This window comes from Dendropsophus ebraccatus, chromosome 9, assembly GCF_027789765.1.
Source record: "Dendropsophus ebraccatus isolate aDenEbr1 chromosome 9, aDenEbr1.pat, whole genome shotgun sequence".
In the NCBI taxonomy this organism is placed as follows: domain Eukaryota; kingdom Metazoa; phylum Chordata; class Amphibia; order Anura; family Hylidae; genus Dendropsophus; species Dendropsophus ebraccatus.
Window position 1 is genome coordinate 108,460,803 of NC_091462.1, and position 19,379 is coordinate 108,480,181.

A 19,379-nucleotide genomic window follows, 5' to 3' on the forward strand; every position below is an offset into this window, starting at 1 on the left:
GTAAGACTGACGGTATTGTCATGCGGGATTATACAGATGGTGTGTTACACACCCAGATGCATATCGTCAATTTTATCTTGACATTTTCCAGGGCATGCAGTGCCTTAAATGTCGGTTTAGGTTTGCAGCAATAAGGTATGTAACATGGTCCCTGCTCCAACAGTTCTCCACCCCCCCCCCATGAGCCCCTCCCCCTTCTAGGGCCTTCCTTCACCCCTTTACTCCAGGGGTATCTACAAGTGTCAGTGTGCATCAGTGTTCACAATCTAGGAACACTCTCTGTAGTTTTGTTTAGGCTCTGTGCTTTTCCTGGATTATATTAAGGCACTATATGGTGGTATATATATATATATTATATGGGGGTTGTATTTATATATTGCATTGTTTTATCTGGTGCTATGTTAGAGCTATTGTGGTATTATTTAGGATCTATATAGCAGTAGCCTATGAAAACCTTTGTATTGTTTACACATTGTATGATGGTATTTTTGACACTGTTTGTATTGTTTGGCAGTATTTGGTCACGTGATTTGGTATTACGTCGTATGATGGTATTATCTGGCACTGTTAGGTAGCGTTTTTTAAATGTATTGTATTAGTATTTTACCAGTACTTGGTGCTATTGTGGTATTATTTAGAGACCATATGGCTGTAGCAGTTGTATCCTTTATGGCGGTATAATTTTAACATTGCGAAGTGGAATTATTACTTAATCAGATGGGTCTAGTGTTGTTATTATTATTATTATTATTATTATTATTGTGCTATTTGAGCAGTATTGTCACTTTATTGGGGATCTATATGACATTAGTATTCAGAAACTATTATGGGGGTAATGTTTAAACATTTTATGGTGATAATATTTGAACAGAGGTGCTTTGGTGCTTTTGCTTTAATGTTACATGGTAGTATTAGGCTAGGTTCACACTGCGTTTTTGCAATCTGTTTTTTTCATGTTTTTTGCTAAAAACGTATTAAAAACTGATGCATTTGTGTGCATCCGTTTTGATCCGTTATTCCATTGACTTCCATTTTTGACGGACACAAAAACGTAGCTGACACTACTTTTGTGTCCGTTAAAAAAACGGTTCCGTTTTGATCCGTTTTTTTTTACAATGGAAGTCAATGGAAAAACGGATGCACATAAATGCATCCATTTTTTTTCATCCGTTTTTTGCAAAAAATGGATGAAAAAAACGGATTGCAAAAACACAGTGTGAACCTAGCCTCATTCAGGTGTAATTATTTAAAATCTGTCTGACAGTATTGCCAGTTTCTTGGGGAAAAAAAAAACTGAAAACAAAACAGCACCACCCCTGTCCTTGGTTGTGTGTGGTATTACAATTCAGCTTCATTCACTTTAATGGAACTGAGCAGCAATACCACACCCAAACTGAGGACAGGAGAGCTACTGTTTCTGGAAGAAAGCAGACTTTTTTTTCTAAGGCTGGATAACCCCTTTAGTGCGTGGCAACATTTGCTCATGCCGTGGGAGTATTATTTCAACATTTTATAATGATATTATTTGGGAACTCTTAGGTATTGCAGCTCAGTTTCATTGAAGTAAATGGAGCACAGTTGTAATACCACACACAACCTGAGGACAAGGGTGGTGTCCTTTTCCAGTCCTCAATAACCTCTTTAACACTGTTTGATGATATTATTTTGCCACTCTTTGGTAGCATTATTACGTTGTACGATTTTATTTGGTGCTTTATTTAGTGTCTATATGGCAGAAACAATGTGATATTATTTGCCCCATGTTATTATTTGGGAAGTGTAAGGGAGTATAAGTTAGGTTACTATGTGGTAGTGTGATTTGATAACTTTATGGTGGTGTTCTTTGTGGTTTGTTTGCTTTGTATACTGGTAATATTATTTGGACACTGATGCTGTATAGTGTGGGATTGTGTACGGTGGCATGGTTAGCACTGCATGGTGGTATTATTTCTATGGTGATATCCTTTTGTATAGTGTTGTTATATAGACATTGCTGTGTGCACTGTTTAATGTATAATTTGCACAATTTTCATCTTTTACATCTTTTTTTTTATATAAAAATCTTGTCTTTTCCACCAGGAACACCACTGCCTTTTCCTGATGGCTCTGGTGAGAAAAAAAGCCTTCAAACCAGTCTTGTTATTCGTCATCTTCATCTTCCTGAGTTACCTCTGGCATAAAAGTGTGTTCCAGGTGAGCCGGTTTCTGGGGAGTCTTGGTATATGGAGTTAGGTATATGTGTGGTGTCCCACCATGGGTGTTGTTATTGGATACACCCTTCGCAAAAGTACTTCACCTGTACTTATTGGAGTACGTAAAGGGTTATTGTTTATTTGTGTGTCACATGGATCTGTGAACCTATGAGAGTGTCTCCTTCTGCTATCCTATCACTTTCTCTTTTACTTCTCCCATTTACAGCGCACCTTACAGTAGCTGTAGATAGGAAATCACATGGGTAGAGGAAGTGCAGCGTAGTCTTAGTCAGGTTCCTGTATGGTGAGGAAGCAAGACAAGACACAGCTAACAGTTTCTCTTCAAGTAACTCTGTACAACACTATGCAGTGTTAAACCCCTTACAAGAGAGGACACGTCAGAGATTATCTCAACCCACGCCGAGGACTAGGAGAGTCACAGTGCAGGACAGTATCCACAAAGCCAAAGAAAGCTAGGAACTGATCCGGATAGAGCAAAGTTGCTAAGAGCCTAGGAACTCTATCTCGCAGCGCAGTTGTCAGCAGGAAATTCTCAGGGACCCCTCAGCAGCCCAGCAGTTCACTGACCACAGGGAAACAAGCTGTATCCAGCCCTTTAAACTAAAAGCAGGTGTGCCATCATACCTGTGTGCCCAACCAGCACTGGCGTCACGACACAACACCCTAGGGCCCGGTTACATCTCGGCCAACCACCATATGAGTGGCGTCACACTTCACCATCTAGTAAGTAACTGGCTGTACCTCTGCCATCCGGAGGTCACCACAGAACGTTAACCCCCACCCCGTCTTCCCCCCACTGGCATAAAACTGGCATCAGAAAAACAAGGGGCCCAATCCTGTGACTGTGAAATGCAATGGAACTAGTATAGCGGTAGATGTAGCTGTATATTATAAAGAGGTTTTCCAGAATAAGACAATTGACATAGGATAGGCTACGCACAGGATATCCCTGACACCCAGCTCCCCTGCCCATCATCTGTTTGGTGCCTGCACTATAAATGGAGCCGGAAGCAGTTTTCTCTGTTCCCTGTTTAGCTGCGATGCCTGGATACTACAGCCTCAGCTCCTATTGATGTGAACAGGAGCCAAGGCTACAGTACTTACTGTAAGCTGTCAGGTCATTAGACTCGTGGTCAGTCCAATGGCAAATGTGCATGCCATACGCTGGTCTGTGGGGAGCCTGGTGCCGCTACCAGGTATATTCCATTGAGCACTGTATTATTGGGGTATAGGGAAGCATTGCTTCGAGGGAAGAATACAGTATCTCCATAACAAGGTGCCATACAAAGCACTATATGGCAGCACCATACTGTATGCAACCAGGGGCCTAGTAATTTATGCGTGCCCATGCAAAATTATTATGTATACCCTAATCATAGATAATATAGATAATCATAGATAAATTTTGTGGTCAAGTCCAGTATTAAGCAACTATTACACAAAGCGATTATCTTCCTTATTTGGCCGTTACCGATCGTACGAACCCGAACCCTCGGTAATGATTCCCGCTGTCTGCCCGCCATAGGCTGTATCCCAGTTTTCTAGGCGTTCCTCCCGCTGTATCCGCGGGCAGACAGTGGGAATCTACTGCCGAGCGTTCGGGTTTATACGAACCCGAACCTCGGCAGGTTCGGACCATCCCTAGTTCAGAGTATAGTAAATGAGTCACTAAGAATGGGAGGAGACTCCCTTTAAGGTGTTCCTGTCACTTTAAAAACCTGTTTAAAGTACCAGGTACGCCTGCTTATAAATGATGGTTGCTCATGTGTAATAGGGGATGAAAGGCCGATGGCTGATTAAAGCAAAGACGATCAGTTATACAGCAGTGGCCACGCGATTACTGAGCTGTGTAATAGATCCGGTGAATGAGCGCAGATCAGAGAGATCTACACTTGTTTGCTATACATGCCTTATAGTCTATTATGTCCCACAGATGTGACATGTATATCAGGCATGTATTGCCAGAGGCGTTATTACCACTGTAGCAGACACAGCAACAGCTATGGGGCCCACCGCATCAAGGGCCCCCTGATCTGTCATCATTTACAGCACAAGGTGGCCGAGCAGGCCTCATGGGATCTGCCAATGTCCCTGACAAGCGCTTGCAGTTATGACTACACTTCACTGCTCAGTGGTCACTCGTGGAGGGGGGGGGGGGGGCAATCAAAAGTTTGTTATGGGGCCCGGCCATTTCTAATTACGCCTCTGTGTATTGCCATCTGTATTATGGACACAAGACCTGGACTATAGGTTTGATGACCATAACTTACATATGTCAGCTTAGGTCATCAGACCCGTGGTCAGTCAGGGACATTCAGACTGGAAACTGCATATGATGTACGCTCGCCTGTGGGGGGCCTGGTGAAACTCACATGAAAGTTTCATTGACCACTGTATTATAAGGTATAAGGAAGCATTACTTTGAGGCATATGCTCAGCTAAAGGTTCACAGGACCTGATGCAAACACTTGGCATATCTACACTACCGTTCAAAAGTTTGGGGTCACATTGAAATGTCCTTATTTTTGAAGGAAAAGCACTGTACTTTTCAATGAAGATAACTTTAAACTAGTCCTAACTTTAAACAAATACACTCTATACATTGCTAATGTGGTAAATGACTATTCTAGCTGCAAATGTCTGGTTTTTGGTGCAATATCTACATAGGTGTATAGAGGCCCATTTCCAGCAACTATCACTCCAGTGTTCTAATGGTACAATGTGTTTGCTAATTGGCTCAGAAGGCTAATTGATGATTAGAAAACCCTTGTGCAATCATGTTCACACATCTGAAAACAGTCTAGCTTGTTACAGAAGCTACAAAACTGACCTTCCTTTGAGCAGATTGTGTTTCTGGAGCATCACATTTGTGGGGTCAATTAAACGCTCAAAATGGCCAGAAAAAGAGAACTTTCATCTGAAACTCTGAACAGTCTATTCTTGTTCTTAGAAATGAAGGCTATTCCATGCCAGAAATTGCTAAGAAATTGAAGATTTCTACTCCCTTCAGAGGACAGCACAAACAGGCTCTAACCAGAGTAGAAAAAGAAGTGGGAGGCCGCATTGCACAACTAAGCAAGAAGATAAGCACATTAGAGTCTCTAGTTTGAGAAACAGACACCTCACAGGTCCCCAACTGGCATCTTCATTAAATAGTACCCGCAAAACACCAGTGTCAACATCTACAGTGAAGAGGGGGCTGCGGGATTTTGGGCTTCAGGGCAGAGTGGCAAAGAAAAAGCCATATCTGAGACTGGCCAATAAAAGAAAAAGATTAAGATGGGTAAAAGTACACAGACATTGGACAGAGGAAGACTGGAAAAAAGTGTTGTGGACGGATGAATCCAAGTTTGAGGTGTTTGGATCACAAAGAAGAACGTTTGTGAGACGCAGAACAAATGAAAAGATGCTGGAAGAATGCCTGACGCTATCTGTTAAGCATGGTGGAGGTAATGTGATGGTCTGGGGTTGCTTTGGTGCTGGTAAGGTGGGAGATTTGTACAGGGTAAAAGGGATTCTGAATAAGGAAGGCTATCACTCTGCACCGCCATGCCATACCCAGTGGACAGCGCTTGATTGGAGCCAATTTCATCCTACAACAGGACAATGACCCTAAACACACCTCCAAATTGTGCAAGAACTATTTACAGCAGAAGCAGCAGCTGGTATTCTATCATAGGTAATGGAGTGGCCAGCGCAGTCACCAGATCACCACCCCATTGAGCTGTTGTGGGAGCAGCTGGACCGTATGGTACGCCAGAAGTGCCCATCCAACCAATCCAGCTTGTGGGAGCTGCTTCTAGAAGCGTGGGGGGCAATTTCTCCAGCTTACCCCAACAGATTAATAGCTAGAATGCCAAAGGTGTGCAATGCTGGAATTGCTGCAAAAGGAGGATTCTGTGACGAAAGCAAAGTGTGATGTAAGAACAATGTTATTTCACATACAAATCATTATTTCTAACCTTGTCAATGTCTTGTCTCTATTTTCTATTCATTTCACAACGTATGGTGGTGAAGAAGTGTGACTTTTCATGGAAAACACAAAATTGTTTGGGTGACCAAAAAACTTTTGAACGGTAGTGTATATAATATATATATATCTAATAGATATGCTGTCTCTAATAAATATATATTATACTATAGAAAGGCACCCCTCTCCTTTTTTTATGCGTGTAGGCCATCAAATAGTAGTTAAGTCCCTCTGGTCCCTCCAGTAAGACCCCCTTCTGTGGGCATTCCCCCTGTAGGTACCCCCCCATGTAGGCATTCCCCCTGTAGGTCCCCCCATGTAGGCATTCCCCCTGTAGGTCCCCCCCATGTAGGCATTCCCCCTGTAGGTACCCCCCCATGTAGGCATTCCCCCTGTAGGTCCCCCCCATGTAGGCATTCCCCCTGTAGGTACCCACCATATAGGCATTCCCCTGTAGCTAATCTCCCCATAGGCAGCCTCCTCCCCCATGTAGCTAATCCCTCGGTAGGCAGATCCCCCAATGTGGGCATTCCTCCTTTAGGGGATCCCCCATGTAGCCACCCCCCTAAATGCCCATGTAGGCAGGCAGCTCATCCCATGTAGGCATCCTCCTGTGTAATTAAAAAAAAATCCATACTCACCTGGCTTGCAGCTATGCAGTCCTCTGGTGCCTTCTCTCCTTTCTTAATGCTGGGAAAGGGGGCAGCTCGCCTCTTCTCCCCACAGGCAGAATGCACAAAAGTGACTGATAGGGCAGATAGCTAATGGTTTTTCACTTTGTCAATTACAGCACCGAATTAAGCAGTATGCTGTCCTGAGGCCACCACAATAAGTGGCCTCATGGATGAATAGCTCCTGCGTACAAAGCATGCACAGTCCAACAGCTTGATGGCACAGGGAGCATATAGATGCTGCTCTGCTATGTAAAGAAGGTGTAAGGAGTAGTGTTCTCTCCCCACATGCGGTGAAAGGCGAATGAAGGTGTAACTGGCCGATAGTGACTGTGAGCTGTCTCAGTAGGGATTTGCCTTGTGTGGTAATAGCCGCTACAAATCCCAGCAGATTGTATAGGCTGTTCACCACTGGCAGGACACCACTTTTTGTAAAAGGTTTGTCTGCACAACTTATTTGAAAGCCAAAGGAGTCAGTCGACAGATGCCACCTCAAGCCCAAGCCCTTTTGAACAGGTGGATGGTCTAGTCCCAGGTTTATGTCCCTGAACCAATTTTGTGTAATCTAAGTTTAGCATCGTACAATATATTTTGAGTCCTTTTGAGCAAATCGATTACTGCTTCTTCAGTAGGTAATGCTTTGAGTCCACCGTCTACATAGAAGTCTTTTTCCATAAAGTCTCTGGCATCTGTGACATACTCAGACTTTCCTTTTAATGCAGTTCACCTAAGACCATAATTTGCTACAGTGGGTGAAGGGCTGTTTCCAAATACGTGCGATACCCTCATGCGATACCCCACCATTTATAAATTGGTGTCATTGTCCTTGTACCACGGAAACCATGAGGAAATTCCTGTGGACCTCTCTGACCAGAGGAAAATCTGTTCAGCATCAGCAGTGATGGCAACAAGCTCTTTCCTGAACCTCATCAACACCCCAACTAGGTTTTTTGTCAGATTGGGACCTGTGAGGATGTCATTAAGAGATACATCTTGATTAGGGATGGTCCGCAACCGAGCTCCGTGTAGCGGGCGGATCCAGCGGAAGGAACGCTTGGAAAAATGAAATACAGCCATAGCCATAGGCTGTATCCCAGTTTTTCAGGCGGTCCTCCCGCTGTATCCGCACGGAGCGGGCAGACAGCGGTAATCCGATGCCGAGCATTCGGGTTCAGACCATCCCTAATCTTGATGTTTGGCGCTTGAGTCAAAAACAACACTAATTTGGTTAAGTTTCCATAGATGGTATACTCCGAATAAAGTTAAGTACCAGCACTCCTCATTCTTCCTTAAGGGTGGAGCCAGTTCTGCATGGTTGTTAAGGAATATTTTTGTTAAGGGTATGCTGAAAATAGTTGAATCTAAACAAAGTTTGTTACCAATTGTTTGGGAGTGTTACCGAGGAGGCTCAGAAAAGTAATAGAGAAACCCAGTGGTCAGTTTCATCTTGAGAGAACTCAGTGTGCATTATCTTGACAAACTTTCTATCTTCTACTGACAAGACTACTAGAGATGAGCCGAAGCTCTCATCAAGCGAAGCGAATCCTTTCGTTTGATCAGCGATTAGAGAAGTTTCCCAGGATTGAACCTGCTTTTTCCCGCATCCTGGAAGGAGTGGCAGGGAGTGGAGCAGTGCGGCAAGCCCGGCGGCGTGATCAGCAGAGCGCCGATCAAATGAAGCCATTCACTTCGCTTGATGAGTGCTTCGGCTCATCTCTAAAGACTACTTTTCATCATCCTTAGTTGTGTGAAACACTGATCTCCCCAAGTTGTTAGCATAGGGTGAGGGAATGACATTAGGCAGCCATAAGAAGTCTGGCATTTTCTCTTTCACCCCATAGTGATAAGGGAATGACTTGATGCAAGTTGTGCATCCATCGCTGCGCATCTAAGTCTTAAAGGAGTCAACTCCTGAGTGCTCCAAGCATACATTGCCTATGACTGTCCATGCCAAGTCCAGTCTCTGGGCGTACATGGCATAGTGAGGACTGTTACACTGTTTACGCACCTTGTGTACCCTTAGATTGTCTCTGCCAAGCAGGAATAAAATCTAAGCTTCCATATCCAAAGGTGGCATAACACTGGCCAGGTGCCTTAGGTGTGGTTGGTGAAATGTAGCTTCTGGGGTAGGAATCGCATCCCTATGATTGGGTATTTGATCACATTTAATCAGTGTTGGTAGAGGTATTTCAGTATCTCCGTTGATAGAAGAAGCAATGAATCCCCTTGCCCTCCTGCTGTTAGTCTCTATGCTGCCTGAGCAAGTGTTTAAGGTGTATGGTTTTGCTGGTCTTTAATCCCAAAAGCTTCAAACAATTTAGGCCCTGCTAGGTTGCGATCAATGATACCATACATTTTTACTGCTTTTTCTAATTGTCCCTTTGGGTAAACCTTGATTAGGCATATTTTGGCAAAACAATTGTCGCTCTGGCCCTTCAAGCATGAGCAGCAAACTTCTGTTGCAGTGTTATTCTGGGGATTCCCGCCATGACTTGGAGCAGGACAAAGCGATTATTGGCCGTATTTGGCAGATTGTTGTCCATTGCGGCCAATAATTGCTTCATGTAATAAAAGGCAATGATCAGTCAACATGCATGATGTCGGCTGATCGTATTCTTTCAACATTTTGACGGCAGCAATGATCCGATGCCGTCACTCTGCGTAATAGGAGCGGCGGCAGCAAAGCGCCGCTATCTCTTTTTAGGCTCCCAGATGATCCAGGGAGCCCCCTGCAGCTTCTCGTGACTCTACTGCCCCCCCCCCCCCCGCACTTACCTGCTCACTGTCGGCACGTGTAATAGCACCGGCAGCGAGCAAGGGACAAGGAGCAAGCGAGTGCTGACCTGACAGGTCTGCAATCGCTTGCTCCTGGTGAACAGCCCGTGTAATAGAGGATTTAGTCTTTCTAGCACTCACACTGTTCTTAAAGTCTCTGGGGGACATTTATCATTTGCACCTTTTTTTGAGAATATTTTTTCACTGTGCACTGGCTTATATGTTTGCAGCCTAGTAAGGTATTTATGAATATTCACATGTTTGTTCATAAATCACCTGCTATACTTCCCTGGCGCTGCGCATTTTACTGCAGGTATTCATGAATTGACCTTATGCTGCGTACGGTCAACGATTTCGAAGTAACGTTTTTTTTTATAACGATCAGCGTTTAGACGGAAGCCTATCTTTCACATAGGTTAAATCGGTGAACGACTGTTTACACGGAACGATCTGTTAATTTTTTGCGAACGACGATTTAGGAACATGTTGTAAGATCAAAATGAACGATTTCTCGCTCGTCGTTTCATCGTTCGCTGCGTTTACACGTACGATTATCGTTCAAATTTGATCGTTATTGTGCAAATTCGAACGATAATCGTTCTGTGTAAACGCAGCATTAGTAAGGAAAGTTCCGCTACCCTGGGACCGGAGTACAGATGCGAACGAAAATGCGAATAGTTCAATATTCTCACATGATAAATCCCTGCTGAGAAAATTCTTACGAATAACCACGCCCACAAGAGTTAAGAAGGCAAGAAACAGGCGCAAGCCGTCATATTCACGCATACACCGAGCTACGCTGTTTAGTAAATCTGACGAAGATCTGTACATATCAAACATACGCCAAAAAATGCTAAGAAACACAAGGTACACTGCTTGATACATGTCCCCCTCTGTGTTTATGTGTGACACTTACTTTGATGATGATAATGATGATGTCACTGAAGTTGTAGTGTTATAAGTCCAAACAATTGAGGCTGGGGTCATTCCTCACCTGGGCCTGTTCATCGATGAACCTCTAGAAGTGAATAAATGGTGGAAAGGTGACATTATGTGCTCTTTTGTATCTTGAGACTAATGTTGCCCACTTCTCTTGCAAACTGTGTGATAGTTTTGTGACAATCGGGTTTACTCCATGGGTGGTATACGGATAGCACAGACCAGACAGACGAGGATCTCTATTAGCAAGTTCCAGTTCCATGAGTAAATTGTTTAAGTCCTGAAGCTTCTTTTAGATTGATCTTTGGGATGTTCTGCAGTCTCTTGACACACCATGGCGTCTATTGATTCTACCTTGCTCAGTTCCAATAAGGCTTCATTGATATTAGAGTCTTTTATAAAGGTGATAAACTTTGCAGACAGTCTCTCATATCTTTCATGAGCTGTATTCAGCCTTCCAACAGCATATTGTAGACTCTCAACATCACCCTTAGAGGATTGAAATCCTGACATGAGGGAGGCAACTCGTTCCCATCACTATTCCAAGTTATCACAGGGCTCATCTTTTGCAGTATAGTAGTTTTCAATTACTTTTAGCGTTGGTTTGGAAAAGAGTCTTGATTGTATGACTTGGTCTGCTGGAAGTTTACGTCCTAAGGGCCCTATTCCACCGGACGATTATCGCTCAGATTATCGTTAAATCGTTCGATTTATTCTAAACGATAATCGTTCGGTTGAAATGCAGTTAACGATTAACGACCGAACGAAAAATCGTTGATCGCTTTATAAGACCTGGACCTATTTTATCGTTGCTCGTTCGCAAAACGTTCGCAAATCGTTCGCATTGAATAAGACATCGTTCGGTCGTTCGCAATAGATACGAACGCAATAGCGAATAAATAGCGAAGAAGAAACGATCACAATTACGATCATAAGTAACAATTATCGTTCCATGGAAATGAGTGAACCTTTTCAGGTCTTTCGCAATAGCGGTCGTTAACGATTATGCAAACGATAATCGTTCGGTGGAATAGGGCCCTAATTCCTGCTCTTCAAAATGTTCAGAATCAGGTTGTTTTTGCTGTATTTCATCACTGGGGAATTGCACAATATCCTTTTCTGCCATTTTGATTTAAGTTGCGCTGTCTCTTTAAGAAAGCAGGCTTTTGATTTGGGGGCTGAATGAAGCTTGCTGCACAGCTTCTTTGGGACACCCCAAGATGATTCCCTAAGTATTCTGAGTGAATTTTTTTTTGGGCGGGGGGGGGTTGTAGTCTGGGTTGCCTCAGCAATCTGTGGTCAATATATATATATAGCAAGTCTCGTGTGTGTGTGTGTGTGGGGGGGGGGGAGTATGGTCTTGTAGAATCTTGTAAGAAACTTGTAAGAGCGTGTAGAATATGCAAATGAACTGTCTGCTTCCCTTCAGGCTTCTCCAGACATGTTCTGTGGCTGGGCAAATTTGCTTCAATCTTTCTAGGGAGAGTTCTGAGGTAACTGGCCTGTAAGGCAATTTCTGACTGTTCTGTCCTTACATGAGGCGAATGAAGGTGTAACTGGCTGGTAGTGACTGTGAGACTTTCCTACCTTTGTATCCAGAATGTGGAGCAGGCCGAACCAGCACCAGCTCAGCTTCAGAAGACTCATATAGTACATGGTGATAGGAATAGGATACACACAGTAGTTATGTCTGTGGTTACTAACGCTGTTGCTGCTGAGGTAATGCTGGTCAGAAATCGATGCCTTCTCAGGCCCAAGAACAAGTGTGCTCCCTGTCTCACAGTGAGGAACAAAATGGTACCTCAGAGCATGTAACTAGGAGACAGACCTGAGAAAGCATGCCTAGTTTGAAAAAACTTTATTAAAAAAGAACAAGAGTGAGCACATTCAAATTCTGGCCAGCAGATGGCAGCATAGGAAACAATGCATAACATAGACAAATACAAATGAATGTAGAACTCATACAACAATTAAAGCAGCTGAACAACTGTATACATAAGGGAAGAACAGCACAAGTAGCTGTACATCTGGCAAGTTTCCATGCAGGAAATTTCCAAAGAGAAATCTATACGACAAATCTTTGCCAAATTTTGCATATTTTGCAGTGCAAGTAATAAAACCAGTATACGGAAGATTTATCGCACGGTAGGAATGGTATTTGTTGCCCATTGTAACCAATTACAGTTTAGCTTTCATTTTACCAGAGCTCATAAATATTTGATCGCTGAGCTGTGATTGGTCGCTAAGGGCAACAAAGAAGATTATTAACGCCAGACAGCTTGGGGACCCTTCCCCACTGTACTCACCTTCTCCGGAGCTTCAACACCAACGTCTCCCGACTTCCGCACCATCTCCGAACATCCTGGCCTTTGGTGATCGAGTGTCAATCCTTGTGATCACTGCGGGAGTCAGGGTATACAGACACTAGTTGGAGCACCAGGGGATTGGTAAGGAAACCCTCTTTAGGCTATGCTAACACATTGTGAAAATACAAAAATATTGTGCAAATGGATTCTGGTGCTGAATTGCTATACTAAAGTGCCAAAGTAATAAGCTGTTGTGCCACAGTAGATCAGTGTACAATTCTTTATGTGTACCGTTAGTCAGCACATGTCTAATATTCGTTACGTTGCTCTGTATTACTTGTCATAGTAGTTAATATATGTGCAATGGTTTAGATTCTCTCTGCTGCCACCTCTGGTGGATTGTTTGTGAGCGTATGAGAGGTAGGTCACATTACCTTCCCATTCAGGTTACCTATAGATGCCACTAGCAAGTTACATGGTGGGAGTTCCCGAATCCAACCCTCTCTCCAAAGTGAGCTGGAGTATACCTACTTATGTTAGTTCTGGCCTTTTTTTGTTTTGTTTCTGTGGTGCTCGCTGTCTGTGCCCAACCCGCCGGGATGATGTTATGCTTGTGGTTGGCGTATAGCTCAGCCAGTGATGGTACGGCCGTGACACCAGTGCTAAGTCAGCACACAGTTGTGGTGGTATACCTGCTTTGTTTAGTGGTTGGCTATTTTTCTCCCCCATGGTCGGTAACCTGCTGGGTTGTGATGGGTCCCTTGGACTCTTATCACAGTGGTCCAGAGTGGGAAGTGGACCCACCTGGACTGTCGGTACCACCACCCACAGAAAGGATAAAATGGCCCAAGGATAGTGTAGCCTGTGTGTAGGTGCTGGTGCAATGATCACTGAGTCCTAATAGAATAAATAAAAGTAGTTTTACTGAAAGTCTCTTGCAATACAGAGTAACTCTTCACTAGATGACTTCTGTGATACAGACTCGAGCTCACTGAATCTGTGCTGAGAGATGCTTAAGTGCTGAGGTAGAGTAGCAGTGCTGTTTCAGTTGAGTGTTGAGAAGAGTAGAGGAGCTTAAAGAAGTTGAGAGGAGTTCGTCAGGAGAGTAGTGGAATTAGTCAGGAGAGCCCCAACCCAGTGTAGTAATGTGCTCTGCCGGAACTTGACAGAAGAATTACTTGAAGAAGAATACTTGAGAAGACAATACTTGTGCCTGTGTGTCGACCTTACTGTCATTAGAACCACCTTCAGTTACCTGTCCTACGAGGGTGACACAAACCCCAGTCTTGGTTGCTAGAGATGAGCGGACCGTTGGACTTTCATCATGCCTTTGATCCCTGCCGCATACTTGAACTCCCGCGAATATGTGGCCAGGATATTCCAGGGGATTCAACAGGGATTCCCTGGAATATCCTGGCCGCATATTCCCGTGAGAGCAAGTATGCGGCTGGGATCAAAGGCATGATGAGAGAGCAAACTGCTTTTGGACCAAAAGTCCGAGCAGTTCGCTCATCTCTTGGTTACCTGACAGTAGCTAAGTGTCTGAAACTTTCTGGTGTCACCTGCACTGCGAGATAGAGTACATAGACCTTTATACGGTTGCGTTGCTCTATCCGGGTCAGTTCCTCAGTCTAGGATACCGCCCTGTACTGTTAAGAGAGGTTCTCGGCGTGGGCTGGGGTGATCTAAGTCTCGTCCTCTTTTAGCTGCTTAGCACTGCATAGTGTCTGTAGTTATAGCTTGTGGAAAGAAAGTCTCTGTGTTCTCCATACACGTGTGTCTGTCCACTATCACAGATGGTCAGTCCCAGACAGGGAACCTGGCAGAGCCAGGCCCTGGCTAAGTACAGCAGAGATGCCTGGTCTGTGTGTGTCCTACTCCTCGGAGAATCAGAGGGAAACTAAGTGATGCTACACTTCCTCTCCCCAAGTGACTACTTCCTACAGGGTGTGTAAGAATCTCTGTGAGTGGTGAAGAGAGTGTGCAGAAGAAGGAAGATAGGGATAGGTAGAGAAAACAAAGCATTTCTCATTGGTTCACAGAATCTGATAACAGAACAGTAACCCTTTAGTAACTACAGCTGCGCAACATATAAAGTTATACATAGTGACATCTGGTGGTGAAACTCATATACAACCTCATCACCACTCCACTTTAGAGTACAAGGCTTTTGCGACAGGTTCCAGACTAGAAACACCTGTGGTGGGACACCACATTAATACATTGCTTTAGTTAAGTTATATTTCTAGTAATTAAAATGCATGTATAGTTTATTATTTACATATATACTTCCACTGACTGGCGGTAGTAAGGGGCAATGCAGTATCCTCTGATGTCCCCAATGTTTGTGTTGGAACTGTAGGACTGTATAAGCTGCACAACACTATACAGAGCAGGGTCCCGTTCCCGCCGTGTACTGTATATTATTATATAGATAGAGTATCCAGGAGGGAAGCTGCCCAGCCTGTTCCCTGTATGCGGCAGCCTCTACACAGCGAGAGGTGATTGCTCTTACTCTGAGGCAGCCTCCTGCTAGATACTGTAGATAAGACTAAACGATACAAGGGAGGACCCTGCTCTGTATAGTGCTGCAGCTTTGACAGCCCTGCCATTCCCGACAGAAATGTTGCTGGCAGCAGAGGGCGCTGTGTCACCCTTTACTGGCGCTAGTCAACAGAAGAGCACATATAAATAAACAAAATTATACATTTATTTGAATAAATTATATGAAAAAAGTAATATAATTTTATTAAAGCAATGTATTAGGAAAAAGAAAAAAAACTTCTAGTCTCCGGAGTACCCCTTTAAGGGAGTGTTGGTGGAGAGAACCTCTCATTGTTGCTGCAGCCTTACAGACACATAATGGACAGCTAGAACACTGTCGAGTTCTCCCTCAGTACTTCAGACCGAGCATGCGTTGTCTATACCAGTGATTCTCAATTCCAGGTCTTAATGCCACCCCCCCCCCCCCCGTCAACAGGTCATGTTTTGAGGATTTTCTTAGTATTTCACAGGTGATATAATTATACTCGGTGCATCAGGTATTTTCACAGGTGACATAATTATACTCATCAGGTATTATCACAGGTGATATAATTATACTCAGGGCATCAGGTATTATCCCAGGTGATATAATTATACACAGTGCATCAGGTATTATCACAGGTGATATAATTATACTCATCAGGTATTATCACAGGTGATATAATTATACTCAGGGCATCAGGTATTATCACAGGTGATATAATTATACTCAGGGCATCAGGTATTATCCCAGGTGATATAATTATACACAGTGCATCAGGTATTATCACAGGTGATATAATTATATACAGTGCATCAGGTATTATGACAGGTGATATACTTATACACAGTGCATCAGGTATTATCACAGGTGATATAATTATACTCAGTGCATCAGGTATTATCACAGGTGATATAATTATAGTCAGTGCATCAAGTATTATCACAGGTGATATAATTATACACAGTGCATCAGGTATTATCACAGGTGATATAATTATACACAGTGCATCAGGTATTATCACAGGTGATATAAATATACACAGTGCATCAGGTATTATCACAGGTGATATAATTATACACAGTGCATCAGGTATTATCACAGGTGATATAATTATACACAGTGCATCAGGTATTATCACAGGTGATCTTTGTAAGGGATATCCTCAAAAAATGATCTGTTGGTGGGCCATGAGTACTGGAAATGACTGGTCACACTGGTCTATACAGCAGTTATTTTCAACCAGTGTGCCGTGGCATACTAGTGTGCTGCGACACATGGTCGGGTGTGCCGCGGGGGAAAGTTCCCCAAACTATGGTGCCCCTGTGAAACAGGAGAAAACAATGGGGGAGAGAAACCTGGGGATGGGGGAGAAACGGGAGAGAAGCAGGGGGGAGAGAATCCTGGGGATGGGGGAGAGAAACAGCGGAGAGAAGCAGGGGGGAGAGAAGCACAGGAGAGAAGTATGGGGGAGAGAAGCATGGGAGAGAGAAGCACAGGAGAGAAGCAGGGGGGAGAAGTATGGTGGAGAGAAGCACAGGAGAGAAGCAGGGGGGAGAAGTATGGTGGAGAGAAGCACAGGAGAGAAGCAGGGGGGAGAAGTATGGTGGAGAGAAGCACAGGAGAGAAGCAGGGGGGAGAAGAATGGTGGAGAAAAGCACAGGAGAGAAGCAGGGGGGAGAAGTATGGTGGAGAGAAGCACAGGAGAGAAGCAGGGGGGAGAGAAGCACAGGAGAGAAGCAGGGAGGAGAAGCAGGGGGGAGAAGTATGGTGGAGAGAAGCACAGGAGAGAAGTAGGGGGGAGAAGTATGGTGGAGAGAAGCACAGGAGAGAAGTATGGTGGAGAGAAGCAGGGGGGAGAAGTATGGTGGAGAGAAGCACAGGAGAGAAGTAGGGGGGAGAAGTATGGTGGAGAGAAGCACAGGAGAGAAGCAGGGGGGAGAAAAGTATGGTGGAGAGAAGCACAGGAGAGAAGTAGGGGGGAGAAGTATGGTGGAGAGAAGCACAGGAGAGAAGCACAGGGGGAGAAGAAAAAAGGCCCAGGTTTCACACTGAGTGAGTATAAATACATTTAGAATCTATATTATTAACTATATGTATAATATGTACTGTTTTAGTGTCATTTTGTGCCATTTTGGTTGGTGGTGTGCCCCGGGATTTTTTAAGTATAAAAAGTGTGCCGCGGCTCAAAAAAGGTTGAAAATCACTGCTATACAGGAATGGATACTGACGTCCTGTACATGGTGACAATGTCAGAGAACTATCCTCACTAAAAACCAAAGATCTGGCAGATGGTGATAAATCCAGGGGTGATGACAGCCTAAAGCCAGATCACTCTCCAGGTAGCACTGATAGACATTGCTGTGAGCGCTGTGTACGGTGATTTATTATCATCTGTCAGAGCCGCCAGGTCTATGTTTATAGTGAGGCTTAGGCCCCGTTCCCACTGAGGAAAGGTAGCGGAATTCCGCGACGGAATTGTCCGCCGCAGAATGCCGTTAGCCTCCCGCTCATAATGGGAGTCTATGGGAGGTGCGCGCTCCTGCTCTGTACACGCTGAAGAATGAACATGTTTCAGGGCAGGAGCGCGCGCCTCCCATAGACTCCCATTATGAGCGGGAGGCTAACGGCATTCCGTGGCGGACAATTCTGTTGCGGAATTCCGATACCTTTCCTCAGTGGGAACGGGGCCTTACTGCTCTCTGCTAGACCACAAAACAGAAGCTGTCCAGCCTGTGAAGCCGGCATATACTGTATGTATGTGTATATAAACTCACTATTTATTAAATAAAAGAATGTGTTAAAAAAGTGACCAGTAGGTGGCGCTGTAGCTATGCAAATCACACTACAAATTCTCAATTTGGTTTTTAGCAACCTCTTTATTCGCAAAACTGTATTCTCCCCCATGGAAAGCAGTGAGTCAGCTTTAATGGCTACAACATGCCGATCTTACCCCGGCTGTCATGGTAGATGCGTTCATTCAAGAAATCCCATAGCTAGTAGGCAGTGGCGTAGCTACTATAGGGGCAGGGAAGGGAGTTGCTATGGGGCCCATGGAGGGAGGAGGCCCAGGGAAGATAAGAGCCTCCTGTGTCCTTTTGCTTAACCCCTTATTTACTGCAGTGTGTAAGTGACCCAGTGTTCTCTAACATGCTGCCTAACAAAGAAAGGGTTAGTACAGAAGACAATTAGCTCTCTGCCTGACTACTTTGATAACCTCTGACCTCTGTTCTCTGAGTTCCTGCAGAGGTCAGGGGTTATCACTGCAGGAGTAGAAGGACAGAGCTACTTGTCTTCTGTATTAACCCTTTTTTGTGTTGCAGCATGTAAGAGAACACTAGGTCACTTACACACTCCAGTAAATAAAGGGTTAAGCAAAAGGTAGTCTGCTCCTGCACCTATGTATATAACCATAGGATTCTACCTCTGGCCACAAGAGAATTTTCTTTGTGGCCACATCACCGAGTATGTGTGTATATATATATATGTGTGTGTGTAGCGAAGGGGGGGCCCCATACAGTTTTTTGCTATGGTACAGGTGAGGGAGGAGGCCGCGGTGTTACGCGAAATTACAGCTGACCAGCCGCACATCTGTGAAGGCCTCACACGTGTGTATGTTCCAGTGTATATACAGACACATGTCTTTACATGCGTACATACTTTATATACTATGCTATACTATGCATGCATCTAAATACAGCATCAATATATCTACACATGTATGTACACATCTATGTGCATGAATTTACATATGTATGTATATATACACACGCATCTAGGTATCTATCTATTTATCAATCAATCAATCAATCAATCAATCAATCAATCATCTATCAAATAATTTAAGATACATATGTATATAGAAGTCATCTATTGCAGAATGTAAAAAAAAAAAAATAGTAAATACACGTTTAGGCTATGTTCCCACTTCAGGGACATATCGTGCAAAGGCAGCCGCCTCGTTATATAGATAGCAACTTA

At 44.0% G+C, this 19,379-nt stretch overlaps 1 protein-coding gene and 1 long non-coding RNA gene across 4 annotated transcripts in view; one reads left to right on the top strand and one right to left on the bottom strand.

Moving 5' to 3' along the window:
• The window catches only part of LOC138801449 (uncharacterized), a 40,192-nt gene extending 27,850 nt beyond the window's left edge, over positions 1-12,342 (bottom strand). Inside the window, exons 1-2 of the long non-coding RNA XR_011364620.1 lie at positions 12,156-12,342; positions 10,546-10,647 (exon numbers count right to left, since the gene is read on the bottom strand). This is a non-coding gene — a long non-coding RNA (uncharacterized lncRNA). The remainder of the gene's footprint in view (positions 1-10,545; positions 10,648-12,155) is intronic.
• LOC138801447 (NXPE family member 4-like) overlaps positions 38-19,379 on the top strand; it is a 28,386-nt gene continuing 9,044 nt past the window's right edge. Inside the window, exons 1-2 of one of the 3 annotated variants that reach the window (XM_069984291.1) lie at positions 38-135; positions 2,080-2,193. In XM_069984291.1, the coding sequence (XP_069840392.1) occupies positions 2,101-2,193 (93 nt within the window). In that variant the 5' untranslated portion in view covers positions 38-135; positions 2,080-2,100. Of the gene's footprint in view, positions 136-260; positions 338-2,079; positions 2,194-19,379 lie in introns of those variants that run through there. The other 2 variants (XM_069984290.1, XM_069984289.1) reach the window with 2 other exon arrangements.